The sequence below is a fragment of the Toxotes jaculatrix genome, chromosome 21 (genome assembly GCF_017976425.1).
Source record: "Toxotes jaculatrix isolate fToxJac2 chromosome 21, fToxJac2.pri, whole genome shotgun sequence".
NCBI lineage: Eukaryota > Metazoa > Chordata > Actinopteri > Toxotidae > Toxotes > Toxotes jaculatrix.
The window spans coordinates 8,925,873-8,943,458 of record NC_054414.1 but is presented as its reverse complement, the minus strand read 5'-3'; the positions used below and the strand labels follow the sequence as shown (position 1 = coordinate 8,943,458).

The following is a 17,586-nucleotide window of genomic DNA, read 5'->3' as shown; positions in this document are numbered from 1 at the left end:
TACTTTATACACTTTCTCTTTAAGTACAGACGCAACAAGTTCTTGCGTATTTAGTCCGACAGAGAATGCAATAAACAAAGTTTGGTTGTGGAATCACAGAGGTATACCAGAGTCATGAGCATCGGCCAACAGGCCTGAAGATCCAGACTTCGACACCAAGCCGTAACTTTAGCACTGAACAGACGACTGCTAGTTTCCCCTACTGAGGTCCATCCCTTGTGTGTTCTCCATCAATGTTACTGTTTCGCCAACGCACAGCCGCCTTCCAGCCATCTGCTCCTCACACCTCATTCCTTTTTCTCTCACCCTGTCCTCCATCATGCTTTCCCTCTCTGAGGATCAAAGTAACATGGAGTGGGTGGATGGATCCATCGGGTTCTTCATCCATCCATTTCTACAAGGGGGAAACATGGCCAGTGTTGGTCCTCCAGGTGGTTCTAAGTTGTGTTGCTGGCTTGCAGTAACACACCTTGTTTACTTTACATACATAAAACTGTTCAGCTCGTCTGTCACCATATTGATCACCGTGGCCTGGCCAATTAGAGCCATAAAAAGCGCAAACATCCCTAGTTAATCTCTGTTGGCTAGTAGGACACACTCTCTCTGAACTGGCTGCAATGGAGCTGTAAGCCTACTAGAGACCAGAGTTATTATGTACCCTCCTGAGTCATCCTCTCTTCTATCCACAATTACTGAGAAAAAAGGCAGCATTTTAACCATTCACCTGCTGAATGCACATGCAGATACGCCGGCTATGTGGGGACAATACCCACACACCACTAGTGACAGATGTTAGTGACACACGCTGTGGATGAGTACATATACATGGATATATGTACAGGAGAGATACTCCCACAGCAATCAAGCACAGTGACGTATACACTTATATGTGAAGACCACATATATTTTATTCAGTGTATATTGTGCCATGCACACGCACATATATGCAAATGCATGCACACACACACACACACAGACATGCACAGAAATGACCGGTATCTCAAATTAGAGCTTGAAGGGAGCTGACAAACCGCACTCTTGCCACTTATTGACTTATTCACATTCATCCTTCTGTACAGTCAAAACACCACACATTTTTAATGGTACAGTGGCATACATAAAAAATATAGGATGTGACAATAGCGTTTTTTAAAGGAACAGGGACAAATGGGAAGTCCTGGTGAATGAAAAATATCTGCTTAAAGAAATCATGACTCAAAGAGAATGAAATACACCCACACTGTCTGACTGAAATGCATCAATATGTGCTCTCTTTCACGCACTAACACACACACACACACACACGTTCAGAGACACACGGCAGGAAGACACAGAAATAAACATGCTGCAGAGTCTCCATTCAATAGCCACGTCCATCCCACAGATATTCACATGCATAGGAAAAATACAAATTTTAGACACGCACACACTCAGAGACACACACGCACGCACAGAATACATAGCTTATTAGTCTGTCTTTGAAAAGGCACGGCCTCTCAATAGCATCATCTACCTCTCCCCTCTCTCCATTGTCCTCTCCTCACATCCATAGCCAGCCAATGAATGAGGAAACAGCCGCTACCTGTAAATGAACCACACGCTCCTGTTTCTGGGGCCCAGTGACGGCCACGAAGAAGAGAGGGAGAGAGAGAAATCTCTCTCTCCGCATCCCCCCATTGCCATGTCCCCCCCTCCTCTATCTCGCGCGCTCTCCACCACCTCCTCCTCCTCCCTCCTCCCGCCTCCCTCCTCCTTCTCCCGGTCTACCAGCGAGAGCTCAGTCGAAGAGAGCCGCGAGAGTGGAGGAGAGAGAGCGAGAGAGGTGGGGAATGAGAAGGAGAGAGAGAGAGAGCGTGCTGCTCTGCACCCCACATACTTCAGACAGGAGAAAGACAATGTGAGAGAAAGACAGGGAGAGAGGAAGAGAATACCAGAGATTATCGCAACAGGGAGAGTGTGTATTGTGTATGTGTATGTGCATGTGTGTGTGTGTATGTGTCCGTCCTGGTGAATGACAGGAAGAGGGGTCTGGTTGCAAAACGGGAGATGGAGAGCTGAATTTGCGGGGTGGAGATGCGGGGGATGGGTAAAAATGTAAGGCGACAGAGAGAGAGAGACAGTACTTGCATTTGCTCATCCACTGACTGGTGTATCACAGATATACTAACAGCTGATTCCCACCCTGGATTTACTCTCACACACACACATACATTTGCCAACTTTCATCTCGCTCCCTCCTTTCCTCTAAAGCAGAGCTGTCATCACCGTACAGTCTGACAAACACTCGTCCGCTCTCTATTTCTCTCTGAAACAGTAATTGACATTCTCCCAAATGCCTAGCTGCAGTAAGGGAACATGCTCCGGATCACCTTGCTCTTAATTGAGCACCACTTCACCACGGTGCTGCAATTATGCTTAACCAACTTAACACAGGTAATATAACCCCAGAGGCTGCTATTTCCATTTAGAACACGGGCGCAGCTGCATTAAAGTGAATCCCTTTTTTGAATGACAGTGAGAGCTGCTCAGCACAAGGGTAATGTCAGATACAATGTTTAAGAGGCTGCAAAACCCCGGGGTGGCCACCGGAAAGTCCTTCTCACTAGCCCGGGGATCTAAACAGTGCTTGGTGTTTCAGCCTTCTCATGACTCATCAGCAGGATGATGTATATACAAGCAAAGACCGAGGCATATTCACATACACACAAACACTCAAACAAACATGCATAGCTTCATAAGACATAACTGCAGCTGCCCAGGGCTGGAAGGCAGCTTCAGACAGATGTCATGGAAGGGGAGAAGAGCCCCTCCCCTCTACCTTTCATTAAAGCATTACTGTGTTCAGCGTAAAAAGGCAACCAGAGAGGAGAGGGAGGCATGTTGATGGAGGTATCAAACAGACAAGTGCATTTTCCTGGTGGAGCCAAAAGGGGCAGAGCTGAAAATGACATGGCTGCTCTTTGTGCTTTCAGCACTGACGTGTTCACACAGCAAAACAACAGAGAACAAGCGCTGTTCAGGATCAGCAGAAAACAGACACACGCAGCAGCACACAGGAAGACATGAGAGCACAATAGGTGAAACAACTGGACATGTACACACACACACGCGCACAGGAACCTCCTGTTACCCATGAAACAACAGTGTGTCAGCTATTTCAATCATCTTGACTGGCCTCACAGTCTCACCTTACAGTAATAAACCAGAGAGCAGACAGTTCAGTTGCTGCCCACACTCATACGACAATCCACAGCTAGAACTCTGTCAGAGGTTTGCAGCCAATCAGGTTTGTTCTGGTCTCATGATTATTATAGTCCATCTATTTTCTAAACTGATATGACTCCTCAGGGTTGTGAGGGGGCTGGGGGCCCATCACAGAATTCACAGAATACACAAAACAGGGTAGACAATAAACACAATTGCCTTCACAGTTATGCTTCACCAGCAATACATTATACTGACTTTCAGGTTCACTGTTTTTCTTGAGGGCAGCTCTGCTTACTGCAGGTTTGAAGCTGATAAAGATAAATTACCGTTTCTGGCCCAACTTACTTATCAACCTCAACTCTCTGACTGATCAGAGGTTGTAAGGTTCATAGAAACTTCACGTACCTTGGGCCATCGGTTCCATCGTAAGCTCCCACTGTGACGTTGCGGAAAAGCTTCCTCTTGGCTTTCTCACTGCGTGTCTCTGCGAAGCACATGCAGGAAAAACATATGCTCGATCTAAACTTTCAGCTTCCGTCATGACACCTTCTCTGTCTTTTTGTAGAAGTGTTGTGTTTTCAGCACGAGGCTCAAATGGATCAAATACATTTACACCCCGTATTTGTGTCTTTCAGTGTGACATATGGTTCGCTTGCTGCGTGAACAGTGCAGCTGTGAAAATATGAGAAAAGCTAATTGTTGTTCTGTACATTTGCCACTGTCTGCGGCAAAAAAAGGGCCTGCTGGTAAACATGAATGTGGCATGTGCTGCGTGCTACAGTGACTTAAAGGATAACGCCAGCCTGAGGGAGAATGTAACCCATTTTCCCGTACGCCCTTGCTCCAATCTGTGTGCTATTTTATATGATTGCTATGTGTCTTCATAACCCACCTCCTGACATTATGAACTTTATGAGAGTAATCTCAAATCTATCAATAAATAATTTTTTTCCAGTTATACATGAGTAATTAAAAAAAATTCCAATCAAGGGCGCAAGTTCTCCCAGTGGATTACTACAAAACCCAAAGGGATTTTATGTGACAGCCTGAACATTTGCCATGAAGAGAATAATATTTTAAAATACAATAGTGAGGTGATGCTCCCACTTGGTTTGTCTCACCTGATCGATTGTCTTTGCTGAGAGCAGCCACCTCTTCCACACAGTCTGAGGGAAACCAGCCAGTACGACCTTTCACTGTTCCCTCCCAGTATCCCCCCTCTCCTACGCTTAATACTGAGACAGACAGATGGACAGACAGATAGATAGATAGTTTGGGTAGTAAATCCACTGTTGTATACTCTTACACTGTTATATATCTTTCCTTCAACTTTCCTTGTTTGCCTTTAGGTGCCAGATTTATAATAACATTGTACAATCCACTGAGAATGACTAGGAACATGTATTGCTTTGTGATGACTGGCTGCTTTTGCTGGTGCTTCTCATTTCTATTGTTTACAATCCTCCCTTCCCTCATGTACGTCTCTTCCTCACTGTTGATGTTTTAGATACAGAGGCTTGCATTTTTTTCAGGATCAAACTGCACTGCAGCTGCACTGAAAGTTTCTCAACACTACACCAAATGATCTGCAGCCGAGAACATTTAGGTAATTGTCTGGAAAAAAAAGAAAAATCAAACATCACAATCAAACAACAGCGTGATTCCAATGCTGTTTGCCAATCTTTCATAGCAGGGATTAAATCGTGTGAGGAAGACTTTTTTTTCACAATTCAGTTCACGTTTGTCAGTTCTGGCTCTGTCTCACCTTTAACTTTGTCCCCTTTGCTGAGTGAGAGCTCTCTGTCCCCACTAGCAGAGTGGGCACGAGTGGCCACATACACCCGCCCTGGCACTGCACTGTACATACGTTTCATCTGACCTCCCCCACTGCCCGCCGAGGTCGCGCTACAGAGGGAGGGAGAGAGAGAGAGAGAGGGAGAGAGAGAGAGAGAGAGAGAGAGAGATAGGGAGTCCCTTACAAAACAGATAAGACTGTGTTGCACACTGTGGAAAAACAAGCGAGACAAAGTGGGACGACATACGGCTTGTCAGGCTACATCAGAGACAGTCTGCAGCTGAGTCATACCAATCAGTCATACCGACAGTAAGAATTCATGCTGCAATCTTTTATTTACTAACAGTGTCTAGCATTCAGTACATATGTGAGGTATTTAGAAAGTACTTACAATTCTAACAGTCAGTTTGCCTCTGTTCTGTGCTCTAAGTGCGGCCTTACAGAGCCGCACATGTGGCTGTAGACTCTTGTCTTGTTTTCTCAGAGTTGTCACTGAGATGTTCTGCTACCATTTAACATTTTTTTTTTTTTTCAAATTTTTATCTCCTCCATTGCAGTACAACAATGTCCACCCATACCACACCTAAAATATGTGGCATTCTTTCCGTTAAAAATAGTGCACAGCATGCAACTGAGACACAGATAGTCATTTCTCTGTGTACAGCTGATGGTAACTGGAGATTAGTGACTCCCTGTTGGTGACTGACCTTAAAGGACCTGGTTAGAAAAACAAACCCACCACGTTCCCTGTCTTTATGTATACTGTACATCTTCCCTTCATATGCTCCTTACCCCTGTCTGCCTCGCGGCTGCCGGTGCCTCTCCTCTGTGTCACTTTGGCCTCCTCTCCCTCTGGATGGGGAGCGAGTACGTGTTCTGGGGCTGCTGGAGCTTCTCATGCCTATGGAGGCCCTACGCTGGCCCTGCAGAAACACAGCAAGTCCCATAAAGACAGAATGTCAAGGCTGATCTGGTAACTTACTATTGTTACTCTCATTATTCTTAGAGCCTGAGAAGCAATTCAGCATCCGTAATCATATCTAATATCACAGTGATCAGTAGATGATCATCCACCTAATGGTCTTTAGTACCTGTCCCGGGTTGGGATTGGTTGCGGCCTTGTTAGGCAGGGCCAGAGGGTCAGACTGGGTCATGGTGTTATCACTGTTGGCACGCAGTAGGGGGTGGGAATGGAGCGAGGGGAGAGGCAGTGTGTGGGCGCTCTCTTTTCGTTTGGGAACATACTTTGGCGATTCCAAAAAGGGCACTGAGGATAGAGGTGTGAAGCGTGACGGTGAGGTTTAGGAAAGGAGTTAGAGGTGAGGAGGAAGAAGTGAGGAAGGGGAGTGGGGTTTGATGCGACAGGGTGAAATGGAGGGAGAAATCGGGAAGATAGGGAAAAAGAAAGGAGATCATAAGGGCCAATACATGGAAGATTTAGGAAAAAGGCAAATGTTGGGAACGGATTTAATATTTAATAGCCCTTTCAGAAGAGAAAGTCTGGCCTGAAAGCTTACCTACGTCAGAATCTCTGTGGTTTTTGATGATTTCCCCGAGTTCAAAGTGACCAGACATTACAGCTAACTGCAAACACAGAAAACAATTTGAGGTATCATTGTTCTAGCTCTTGTAATTAGTGCTATTTATTGTTTTGTTGCATTGTGTCTCCTTTTCTCTCTTTCTTTCTTTGCAAATTACAAAATAAATTTCTCTTTAATAATGACAGTTAAACCATTTACCTGAAAAGGGGTCTGACCGTGCTTGTTCTTTGCCTCCTTATTTGCTCCCCTGTACAGAAGAACGCGGACACAGCTTTCCTGATCGTTCAGAGAGGGAAAGTGATTGCTTAACACATTTATAAACACCAGCAGTAATAATTATGATAATAACAGTTTAATATAAGGGATCTGTTTCCATACTTGCCTTGTTGTACAGGGCAGAAATGTGAAGTGCAGTGTTCCCTGAGGCATTTTGAGAAGTGTTGTCTGCCCCATAAAACAGCAGATGCTCCAAGTGCTGGGCAAAGCCATTCTGGCAAGCCTTTTAATGTCAAGAGTGCGATAGAAATATCCACAGATTGTCAGTATTATAAAGTATAGCACAAGACAAGTTAAAGTGAAGGGGGTGATTTTAGATAGGACTTTTTCAGAGCAAGAGAATTAGGCAGAAAAAGAAAAAAACTGCAAAAGAGATACAAAGAGAAAGAAAGGGAAACAATGTGTCTTACATCCACATTTAGATCCGTAATTACTCTTATAGAAAAACAGGTCAGAGCCAATTACACTGGCCCATGGTGGAATAAAAAAGAAAAAGAAAAAACAAAAAAAACCAACAACATTAAAACAACAGAAATGAGCCTTCAACAGTCTGAAAGGTTTCCTCATATTTTTCTGCAGGGACTAAAATATCACAAGATACGTACGAAGTAAAGAAAGAAAACACAGAGCACGGCAAAACCAAAATAAAATACCATGACAACCGGCTCGCAGCACAAACGCAAATTTACCAGAATGTCACAGAGACATAATGTAGGCAATGCACCCGTATCTACAGTAAGAAAGAGATAATATCCAATGCTCTTTCTGAACTGGACTCAGCTCACGATGACTCAGATTTGAACAGGTTGAAGAAAACTATGAGGTCACCTCATTCACTTCAGTTTATCCACATCTTTTTTTTTTTTTTTTTTTATCATATCATGATTCTGAATGCCTTTGCCTCTCAAAGGCTGACATGGATGAGAGAGATGGTGGGATGAAGGGTACCTTATGTATTTCTTCCATTCCAAACTCCTCTTCATCCCTGTGCTATGGAGAGAGAGAGAAGGAGGGGAGGAAGCAGAGAGAATGGAGAGACGAGTGAGGAAGGCAGAGAGGAGAGGGGTGTGAGAAAATGCTGAGCGAGACTGAGGGCGATGGCACGTGACATCAACCACAGAGATAAGACAGAGAAATGTAGGTGCATTGCTTAATTTTACATGAAGAGAGACAAAGACCAGAGATGCTTAACGTGACAGTATGAGAGGAAACCAAGAAACCATATGGGAATCAATGGATAGAGATACAGAGATACAGAGATACAGACATACAGACAGACAGACAGACAGACAGACACACAGACAGACAGACAGACAGACAGACAGACAGACAGACAGACAGACAGACACACAGACAGACAGACAGACAGACAGACAGACAGATAGATAGATAGATTTGCCAGTTCATTTTAAATCTAAAATATTAAACTGTCCGTTGATACCTGATGGGACTCATCCCAGCCGTTCTCGTCCCTCGTCCCCAGCTTCGCCCTGTAGTACAGCAAGGTCTCGCAGCAGGAGGTGTCGCCTCCTGTCAGTACAGTGTGGTACAGTGGTGTCAGGCCACAGCGGTCTTTGTAGTTCGGAGACGCTCCGAGGGACAAGAGTGCCTGGCGTGGACAGACAAAGAGAAGCATGACTTTTTAAAGGCGTGTGGGTGTGTATGTTGGGTTTGTAAGAAGAGACAGATGGATACTGTGTTGCTTTTTTTTTTTTTTTTGATAAACATTTCCATGTCTAATTGATGACTGCAAAGCAAATATATAAAACCATAAAGATTCACTATTTAACATGTGATCTTATAAACTCTACCATATCGTGTTATACTGCATGCTGAATCTGCTGCTCTGAAAGCAACTTGAAACCAACTGTTATGTCTACAGTATTTGGGACACTGTTAAATGCTTCAAATCATCTTTCAATTCACTTGGCACTAACTGATTTGAACATTAAAGACTTTTTATGTAAGATGTTTATGAGACTTATTATTCAGTTTATTTTGTCCACATCTCCAGTCCTGTTAGTGTGTTTGCAATCTGTTAGCATGTGACTTAAATTCCAAGTCCTTACCAGCAGCCCAGCGTGATTCTGGGCTCTAACAGCTTTGTGCACCGCCGTCAAGCCGTCTCTGCTTCTGAAGTCCAAATGAGCACCTCCCTGAACCAGCATCCTGATGCCCTCCACTGGCAGGCTGGACTGCACAGCCAGAGAGAGGGGGGTCTCTGACCAACAGAGGAGGTTTGGGATCAGGGAGGATGGGCAATTGAGAGGTGAAAACACATTCTCAGATTATATAAGTCACACAATGTGATTCCACATGGAGAGGAAGCACAATAGGCTTGTGACAAACTCACCTCCAGTGTCAGGGTCATGAAAATTTGGATCAAGACCTTTATCGAGGACTTTTGCCAATTTCTCTATCGCTCCAGTCTGAACGTAATCCATGAATTTCCTCAGACTGGCCTGGGCAGGGCAGAAGAGGAAGGAAAGTTCGTCACTGATACACTAATCGTGAGCAGCAGTAATACTTCGCATTTAATAAAATTAATACCTTGGTGCTGAGCTTCGCCAGAGCCTTCTCATCCAGATTTGTCTGTTTATAAACTCTGGTTTTGTACCTAAACTGAGGACCAGAAAAAAGGTACGTGTGAAAACTACGAATTATCTAATTGCAACACGGTTCATTTGATCAGTGACGGTATGCATGGGGGACATTTCTGCTTGTGCTGTAAATCTGTGGTTCAGAGGGTGCTTTACAATATGAACAATTCTTTATTAACAGCAGAGAAGTAAGGCTGGGAATTGCTTTTTGAACAAATAATCAAATTTCATTAATTTCAGCATTGCAGCTTCAAACCTCACAGCCTTCTCTTGTTAAATGCAGCTAAACTCTCGCTGTTTCCAGGAATTCACTCTCCCACTCAAAGGCCCTGGAACAGCTCCATGATTTATTTCTTCAAAATAAACTGTTACCCATAAAGTTGGAATAAAATATATTTTACCTCTTCTCATGAAATGATCGTGACATTGTGATTTATTCTTGATAGATAAAGTGTATATCTTCTCAAAACTTTAATGATCTGTCTCTACCAATGGGATTACTGATGTGTATAAATAGGAATAAAAAGAAGAATGTGTCTTAAAACAAAATAATTCCACCTTCATGGGCAACAGTGTATAAACTGATAATTCCCAGATGTGAAAATATATATTTATATTTGGTATAGATCTCACACTTATAATTAATAGTAGTGCTTGAAAGTGTCAGTTCTATAGATATCTTTATTAAAAAAAAAAAATGCAATTTGTGTACATGGAAGCAAAGACCAACACTAAAGCACCAAAGAGAATAACTGGCGATTGTTTATTCTAATGATCATTGAATGTTTTTACCAACCAGATATGGCATCTAGAGAAAACTATTTTAATACCTATACTGTGCTGTATTAGAGGTGCCATACTGACCAGCAGTAGTACAGTGTATTTGTTTAAATATGTAGATATATTTTCTGTAAATGTTAATTATGTGTAGGTATGTTGCAGAGCGTTCTTACGTAAATGTTTTAGAGCCTTTAGGAATAAAGATCAGGTGGGGAAATTGAAAATACTGGCTTAAAATCTGGTCTAGAAAATCAGTCTTCAAAACTTCTTCCTTTACAAAAACTAGTCCACTGGGGTTAGGTGGGTTTACTGTCCACTTCCTCTTTGAATGCTAGATCCTGACGATAAACACCATGTATGCCCTCCTTGTCTCTGTACTGTACTGTGATGGCAAACTATCTGCTGGCTGAGGAGCTTGGAGGTGAGCTGCTGACAGCTGAACTGAACCACATATTGCACCCCAGAGAGCCAGAGAAGCAGCTACATTCTGCTTATTAGAAAGCAGTGGTACACAATAAGAACTAACGGAGTCCAGAAACTACTTCACACCAGCAAATACTGGTCCAAGTCAAGTACTGAACTGGCATACTGGCATTACAAAAATAGCATTACTCATATTGTAAATACACCCTCTCATGGTGCGCTGAGATGCATTCTGCTGTGCAGCAGAATCTGGTTTCGGGGCCTCATCAGCACACCGTCATGTTCTCATCTGGAACCTTGTCAAGAATGTTATCAATCTGGTCTAAAGCCAAACCCTGGGAGTGCAGGATACTATTTCAGTCCCGCCCAGCTCAACATTTACAGCAGCTGTGCCACCAGAGGGCACTGTGAGATAATCATATCACAGCATGAAACTTCATACTGATGCCATCTAACAACCCACGTCCCAAAAAGTGAACAAATATAATATCATTTGAAAGTTACGTAATGGCTTAGCTTACTTTATTTTCTCAGTTCACTTACTGTGTTGAACATGGGAATTCTGATTGTTTTTTAAGTAACACTCTGAAGAATTTTGATTTTCACATTGGGAAATAAGATCTATAGACAATATAATTGAACACTTAGTCCTCACTGAAAAAAACAATTGTGAAAAATAAATCAATAAATAATACTGTAAATATTTATACAATCTCAAATTGAGAGACTATATATTTAGTGTCTGGTTCTACAGTTGTGTTTCTCTGAAGTTTTCCACCCTTTCCACCTCCGTACCTCCAAGTAAGGCACCCCTTTCTCAAAGGACTGTGAGTAGTCTTGCAGGGCCCGTTCCTCCTCCAGAAACTTGGCGTCCCGTCCCTCTCCAGCCGGCTGGAAGAGGCCATAATTGTAGGCGTCCCATAACGACTCGCTGAGGGAGCAGATGATCTGTTGCTTAGCGTTCCACACTGTGCAGTCCTGGTCAAACTGGAGACACCTCTGGCAGACAGGAAACACAGGGCACAGTGGAGGTCAGAGGATGAGTGTAGGTGTTTTAATGTTTTTGGAGTCAGATTCTTAGAGGGCAAGGTGCCACATTGGAAATTAAAGGGTTAGTTCACCCAAAAAAGGAAAACTAAAGCAAGGAAAGAAAAAAAGTACAGTTCTTTATCATTAAAACAGCAGCTACTGTCATAGTAGTACAAGTGTTTGTGAGTGTAAATCTGTGCATGCACAAACCTGTGTTTATGTATCTCATTAAATTATATTATTACACATTATTTATATATATTACACAATTTCAGCAACATTCAGTCAATTTGGTAAAAAAAAAAAAATAATCTGGCCGATGGCATTTTATGATTATGGATTAATAACTTAGCATGATGGACTTAACGCTGGTGAAAGATGAATGCATGAGAATGTGGTGTGTGCAGAATATGAATGCATTATTTTTTAATAATTAATCATCCGCCACATTCATGAAAATAAGATGACTTATGCTATCCTTATAGTCTGTGCTATCAGGACATTTGGGTCTAGCTCACACTTATTTTCACACCACTTGTTTTTCCGCTAATGAAGAAGTAAAGATTCTATACTGGGATAAATATTTCCCTTTCCTTCTTTGATCTCTGCATGTATAATGTCAGATTTACACCACAATCCAGAAGAGAAAGAGCAAACGAGTTTCTTTGCATCTTACTGTATGTCTGTGCGTGATACACCAGAGGTTCACTGGCCACAACAAAAAAAAAAAAAAAAACCTTGGATGTATTATGTGTATGTGGTATGCCTAACTAGATTTCACGGTGATTTGTGCACTGCCCATTTCCTCATATTATTCCATTTTCTTGCATTGCCACAGGAAGACCATCGCTTTTGTCCTTTTCTTATTAAAGTCTGGAGCTGGGGGACAGAGCTGAGGGCTGGAGTAGAGCTGAACAACAGGGCTGAGAGGTCTGAATGAGATGTATGCATCCATGCTATTGTTCCATTCCAGAGAACTGTAAGTAAAAATGCACAGCTCAGCACACTTCCATGTCCCCTCTGCTCCCCTTAAGCCCCCACCCTCCACAGCTCTCCACCGCACCCCCGACTAGTTTGCGCTATTTGATAGTGTAGCCAACTCTATTGGCATGGCAACCAGTTCATTAGTGGAGGCAGGCACCCGTTGCCGTAGCAATGTCTTGGTGGTCCCTGGGAGGTAAACCACATGATGAGGATGTGCATGTTAGTGTGTGTATGAGTTGTGAGTTGTAAAGAATACGTGTGTGTCTGTGTGTTCTAATGGGAGTGTGATTGTGCAGTGTAGTGTTTATAATTCCACTGTGCGTGTGTGTGTGTGTGTGTGTGTGTAAGAGAGAGGGACTGAGCGGCTAATCCTAAGGAGAGATGTCAGATGTAATGTATACTGTATATTACAGTGACTTTTCTCTCCCCATCATTCTCTTTTACACAATCAAGGATTTTCTGAGATCTTTTCGGCTGGACTTCTCCCCACTCAGGAGAGTTATTTAGACCTTTACTGTGCAATGTTATGGTTTTTATGAATGCACATATCCCCCCCTGCCACCTCTCTCTTTATAGAATCCATTCCCATTCTCGCTCTCTTTAACTTGCTCCTAATATTCACTCCCTCTTGTCATCTCTCTTTAATTCGACTCAGTAATATTTCAGCTGCGAGGTTTGGGGTGCTGAGTGTTTGCCTGAGCTGAATATGATGCCTGTGGCTGACAGAGACCTAAGAGCAACACAGATGCCTTCCACATATTCCTTCCTTTTCAGAGTCACTCACTTCCCCAGCTCTCCCCAAACTCATTAAAAACCTATTAGATAATTAGCAATTACTGTTATATTGAGGGCAGATTAGCTGACATGTAGAACAGTCGGCATGTTCAGGGAGTTGAAAGTGGAGAAAAGAAAATGGGGGGGAGGGGTTACAGTTGGGCACCCATTCTCACCTGGATATGGCGTGTGTGGGCTGGCCAATTCTCACCTGCCGCTGCCATACAGCTGAGAGCTGCTGTAAGTGTGAATTGATACTAACTTCAGTTTTGGAAACTAGTTATGACCATACATGACCCAAGGCAGATGCTTACACAGTGTTGTTGACTGAATATATCTGCCCGGAAAGGGTGTGCAACACAAGTCATGGTCTGTATTTTTTTTCCACTTCCTTTTGGGACTCATCCCTGGGCTTGAGGGATGACTGGAATGAAAATGCTTTGAAATAAGAGATGCACTTGTACAGTTGTGCACACTTTGGCTAATGCACAAAAACATATATATTAAGTACCCCTGGGTACTTTTCAGTGGCTAATTTGAAACAGCTGTAGAGTCAACCATAGCAAAATACTGAAAAATGTTTTCATTTAGGGATGCAAAACAGGCTTGGCTGATAAGGGAAACAGATCTGAACCCTTTAAGTTACCATCAGGAAAGAGAGAACAAGCTTAAAAACAAAGAGAAAGAAGGGATATACTTAGCAGAGGTGGTCCAAGGTTGTGCCCTTACCAGATGAAAAAAAATAGTCACAAATCTCTACAAATATCTGCTGTATTTATCTATGTATATATACATATATACTAAATGTATATATACATGTGTGTGTGTATAATTCTGTTTGTTGAATTGAAACTATCTCTCTCTCTTAGGCAGTAATACCAGAGAGACTTGCCTTGAACTACTTCCTCATTTGGAAAGACCTCCAGTCAGTGCCCTGTTTGTGAGCCAGACTTATTTTTACATAGATAACTAGACTTTTAAACATTGGATTCTGATTGAGAGCTTGATAGATTTAAATAAATTTTCTAATTCAGGGTCAAGAAGAACCTGAGACTGTTTCACATGTAGGTGTGCTTGTGTCATGACATTTTTCCATAGCATATGGCCATAGCTCTTCCACTGAGAACATGCACCTACTGTTTGTTTGATGTCGGGAATTCCAATGCGAAACACCATCATGGTCAGGAAAGTGTCCTCCAGCGGAGCCACTGTGGTCATGCTGCGCTCCATGTGAGCTCGTCTCTTCTGCAGCGCATTCAGGCCTGGATGGTGAGGCTGCTTATTGGCTGCTTGATGATGTAGCAGGGCTTGATTCGACATGTAAGCCATGCCCCGGTTGCCCAGGTTGCCAGGCCTCATCGGCCTGTCTCTCTGCCTACCAACCACAATGGCTGCCGGTTTCACCACCTCGCCACCTTTCCCTTCCCAGGATTGCCGTCCTCCCGTCATTTCCTTCTCCTCCAGACCCTCTAACCCTCCATTCTCCGTGTCACGTCCACCTTCCTCTTTTCTGTTTTCTCTTCCCTGCTCCTCTTCCTCCTCCTCATCCTCCCCATCTTTGTCATCCTGACCGGGATAAAAGTGCTCGTTATTTCCCAGCATCCTTTGCTGTGCAGGGGTCACTGCAGAGAGGGCTGAGTGACATAGCTGTCATGGAGACAAAACATGGCTATCCCATGAGACTGGCTTCATCCTTAGAAACATGCTGTGGGAAACAGGCAGAAAAGGGAGTAAAAACTTTGGTCATTTAACTCTTATCATTGCATTTATAGAGAGAACTTTACAAAATTAGAAAAAGACACGTGCAATAATAGAAAAACTAGCCACCGGCAAATGCTAATAAGTCCACATGTGTGAATGAGCACAGAGCTGGTCCACATTTTCCATTTAGCCACTGGGAATGCATCGGGGAATAGCAGGCTGATGAAAGACAGGCTATATATAAACTCTGTGAATTTGCATCACAGGTTCTCGGCAGAAGGGAGTGAGTTGGAAATGCAATTTAGCTTCACATGAGGTCAAGATCATTGCTACTTTGTGATAATGGAGCCGACCCGTGTCTGAGGCACAACCCAGGGCTAACAGCTAAATGTGAGCTTCTTAAAGGAAAAATCCACCCTCAGCTGCTTGTACACGCTGATGTTCACTGTCACGCAGGTGTTATTTTTAAATGAAGGGTTGTGATGGATCTTTTGGTCACTTTCCAGCCATAATAAGAACAGTCTGGCCGACAGTATAATCCAAACCAAATTAGATTGGGATCATTTCTCCTAGCTCTAGTTAGTACATCCAGGTTAACTGTTTTTAGGAAGTTGTGAGCACCATGGCAGCACAGCATCCGAGATCTTAGATGACTTGCAAGCTTTTCCAGTCGGTGTGGATGCCATTAAAATGAACATACTGGGCCTTTCCAAGAAGCAAGTTATCCAGACAGCTTAGTGTTACATCGGTCTAGTTTGGGGTTTTACTCAGCAAAGGTATCCAGACAAACCTGCTTCTAGGAAGTCACATCTGACTTTAATGGCATTCACTCTGTGTACAGTTATTGAAATAGTTTGAGAATATGCTGAATTCAATTTAGTTTGAAGTAAACTGCGAAGGTTCAGGAGGTTTTCTAGCAGAGAAAAGCAACAGCCATGCCCCTTAATTAAAACCCAGCAAGTGTTGTGACTACATGACATTGTTTTATGTGCTTTTGCTTTCTTCTTTCATGAAGTCTATAAAGAGGATTTTACTCTCTTGAGGAACTGGCATCAAAACGTGATCATTACTGCTGATGGTTTACACATTTCCTGCTACAGAACTCAACTGACATTATGTGAAAAATATCTTAATTGACATGATGGTCAGGTCTTCTGCACTACCAAACAATAAATTAACTCACAAATACAAGTTGCAACAGCTCTTTTAAAACATGTTTTGAACAACTTTTAGGGTGGATTTTTGTTTTAAGATAGTTTCAATGTGTCATTGTGCTTCAGATTTGGCATACTGGTGCCTCCATATGTTCTGTCCTGGTTTTCTGTGGTGAAATGTGGCTACAGGGGCTTTGCCATCATGCAGATCTGGACCATAGCCAACAGCCGCCCTAATGATGGTGAATGACGTAGGGAATCTCCCACTGTCTCATTGGCAGTTTGGTGCTCTGAATATCATATGAGTTGGGAGTCTGAAATAGATGAGTATCAGAATGCTCAGATGGACAGATGGAACTCATGGAGACAAACTCAAATTAGGACACAAATCTAAACTCATTCAATCACAGATTACCAACATGCAGATACTTAAAGAATCAATAAGTTGTTAATAAAATATCTAGAAAACATGGCGTTGATGAAGGTTAAAGGGGCAGTAAGTAATCTATGACTTTTGACTTATCAACCTCTATCGGTGACCAAGGAACATCGACAGGTGTCTGGCACAGCTTACAGTGGCCTGTAATTGACATAAATAATAATGTAGAGATGAAGAAGCTAGCCATTAGCCAGACATGCAACAGAAACATTTGACGAAGAGGTCATAGTACAGCCATATTCAAAATATTGAAACAAGAGGACTGTTTTGTTAAATACAAAATGGCCTTGTTCCTGCTGGCTCTACCTCTGATTGTTGCACGGCTGAAAATGTGCATGTATTATATAATGGGTTTGCATTCTTTTGTTCTTGGAATTTCCTCGGAATAACAGGAAGATTAAAAAAAAAACAGGATGCTTGACGTTTGATGTTTGTTTGAGGCTAGAATTAGTTCTGGTAGGTCAGGATTTTGATTTATGGGTCAAGGCAACTTTTTTTTTTGTTTGCAAACCCTTAAAAATAAAGAAATGTTAATTGTGACCTTCCATCGCTGGTTGTATACTGTGTGTCTAGCACTTACAATGTGATCAACATTCACAAAAAAAAAGCAAAGATTAGAAAAAAGTGAAAAAAATAAGCTTAAATTTGTTTGTAGATATGTTTATTTTCCTGCTTTCCTGTATTGATATTCATCTTGCCAACTCCTCCAACTCATCTTCCTGACCCCCCTCAGGTCGGGAACCACTGAGCTCACATGAGTATGCTCAATGCTCAATTTAAGGTCCGGGACAAGGGAAATGGGATCAGTCTCTAAAATAAATTTGTAGAAGATCAAATCTGATTTTACAAATTAGTTTAACAACAAAACCCAAACAAGCCATTA

General features: G+C 42.6%; 2 protein-coding genes across 5 annotated transcripts in view; one reads left to right on the top strand and one right to left on the bottom strand.

The window, feature by feature from the left end:
* The window catches only part of LOC121201088 (SH3 and multiple ankyrin repeat domains protein 1-like), a 26,931-nt gene extending 11,920 nt beyond the window's left edge, over positions 1–15,011 (bottom strand). The window contains exons 1-15 of the mRNA XM_041066715.1: positions 14,547–15,011; positions 11,418–11,621; positions 9,370–9,441; positions 9,173–9,281; positions 8,889–9,040; positions 8,261–8,428; positions 7,768–7,809; positions 6,926–7,042; positions 6,742–6,819; positions 6,520–6,586; positions 6,094–6,269; positions 5,795–5,925; positions 4,973–5,112; positions 4,329–4,442; positions 3,613–3,691 (exon numbers count right to left, since the gene is read on the bottom strand). Coding sequence (XP_040922649.1) covers positions 3,613–3,691; positions 4,329–4,442; positions 4,973–5,112; positions 5,795–5,925; positions 6,094–6,269; positions 6,520–6,586; positions 6,742–6,819; positions 6,926–7,042; positions 7,768–7,809; positions 8,261–8,428; positions 8,889–9,040; positions 9,173–9,281; positions 9,370–9,441; positions 11,418–11,621; positions 14,547–15,011 — 2,114 coding nt within the window. The remainder of the gene's footprint in view (positions 1–3,612; positions 3,692–4,328; positions 4,443–4,972; positions 5,113–5,794; positions 5,926–6,093; positions 6,270–6,519; positions 6,587–6,741; positions 6,820–6,925; positions 7,043–7,767; positions 7,810–8,260; positions 8,429–8,888; positions 9,041–9,172; positions 9,282–9,369; positions 9,442–11,417; positions 11,622–14,546) is intronic.
* The window catches only part of LOC121201086, a 26,309-nt gene continuing 17,847 nt past the window's right edge, over positions 9,125–17,586 (top strand). For 2 of the 4 annotated variants that reach the window (XM_041066711.1, XM_041066709.1), the window contains exons 1-2: positions 9,125–9,459; positions 12,490–12,630. In XM_041066711.1, coding sequence (XP_040922645.1) covers positions 12,593–12,630 — 38 coding nt within the window. In that variant the 5' untranslated portion in view covers positions 9,125–9,459; positions 12,490–12,592. Of the gene's footprint in view, positions 9,460–12,489; positions 12,631–17,586 lie in introns of those variants that run through there. The other 2 variants (XM_041066712.1, XM_041066710.1) reach the window with 2 other exon arrangements.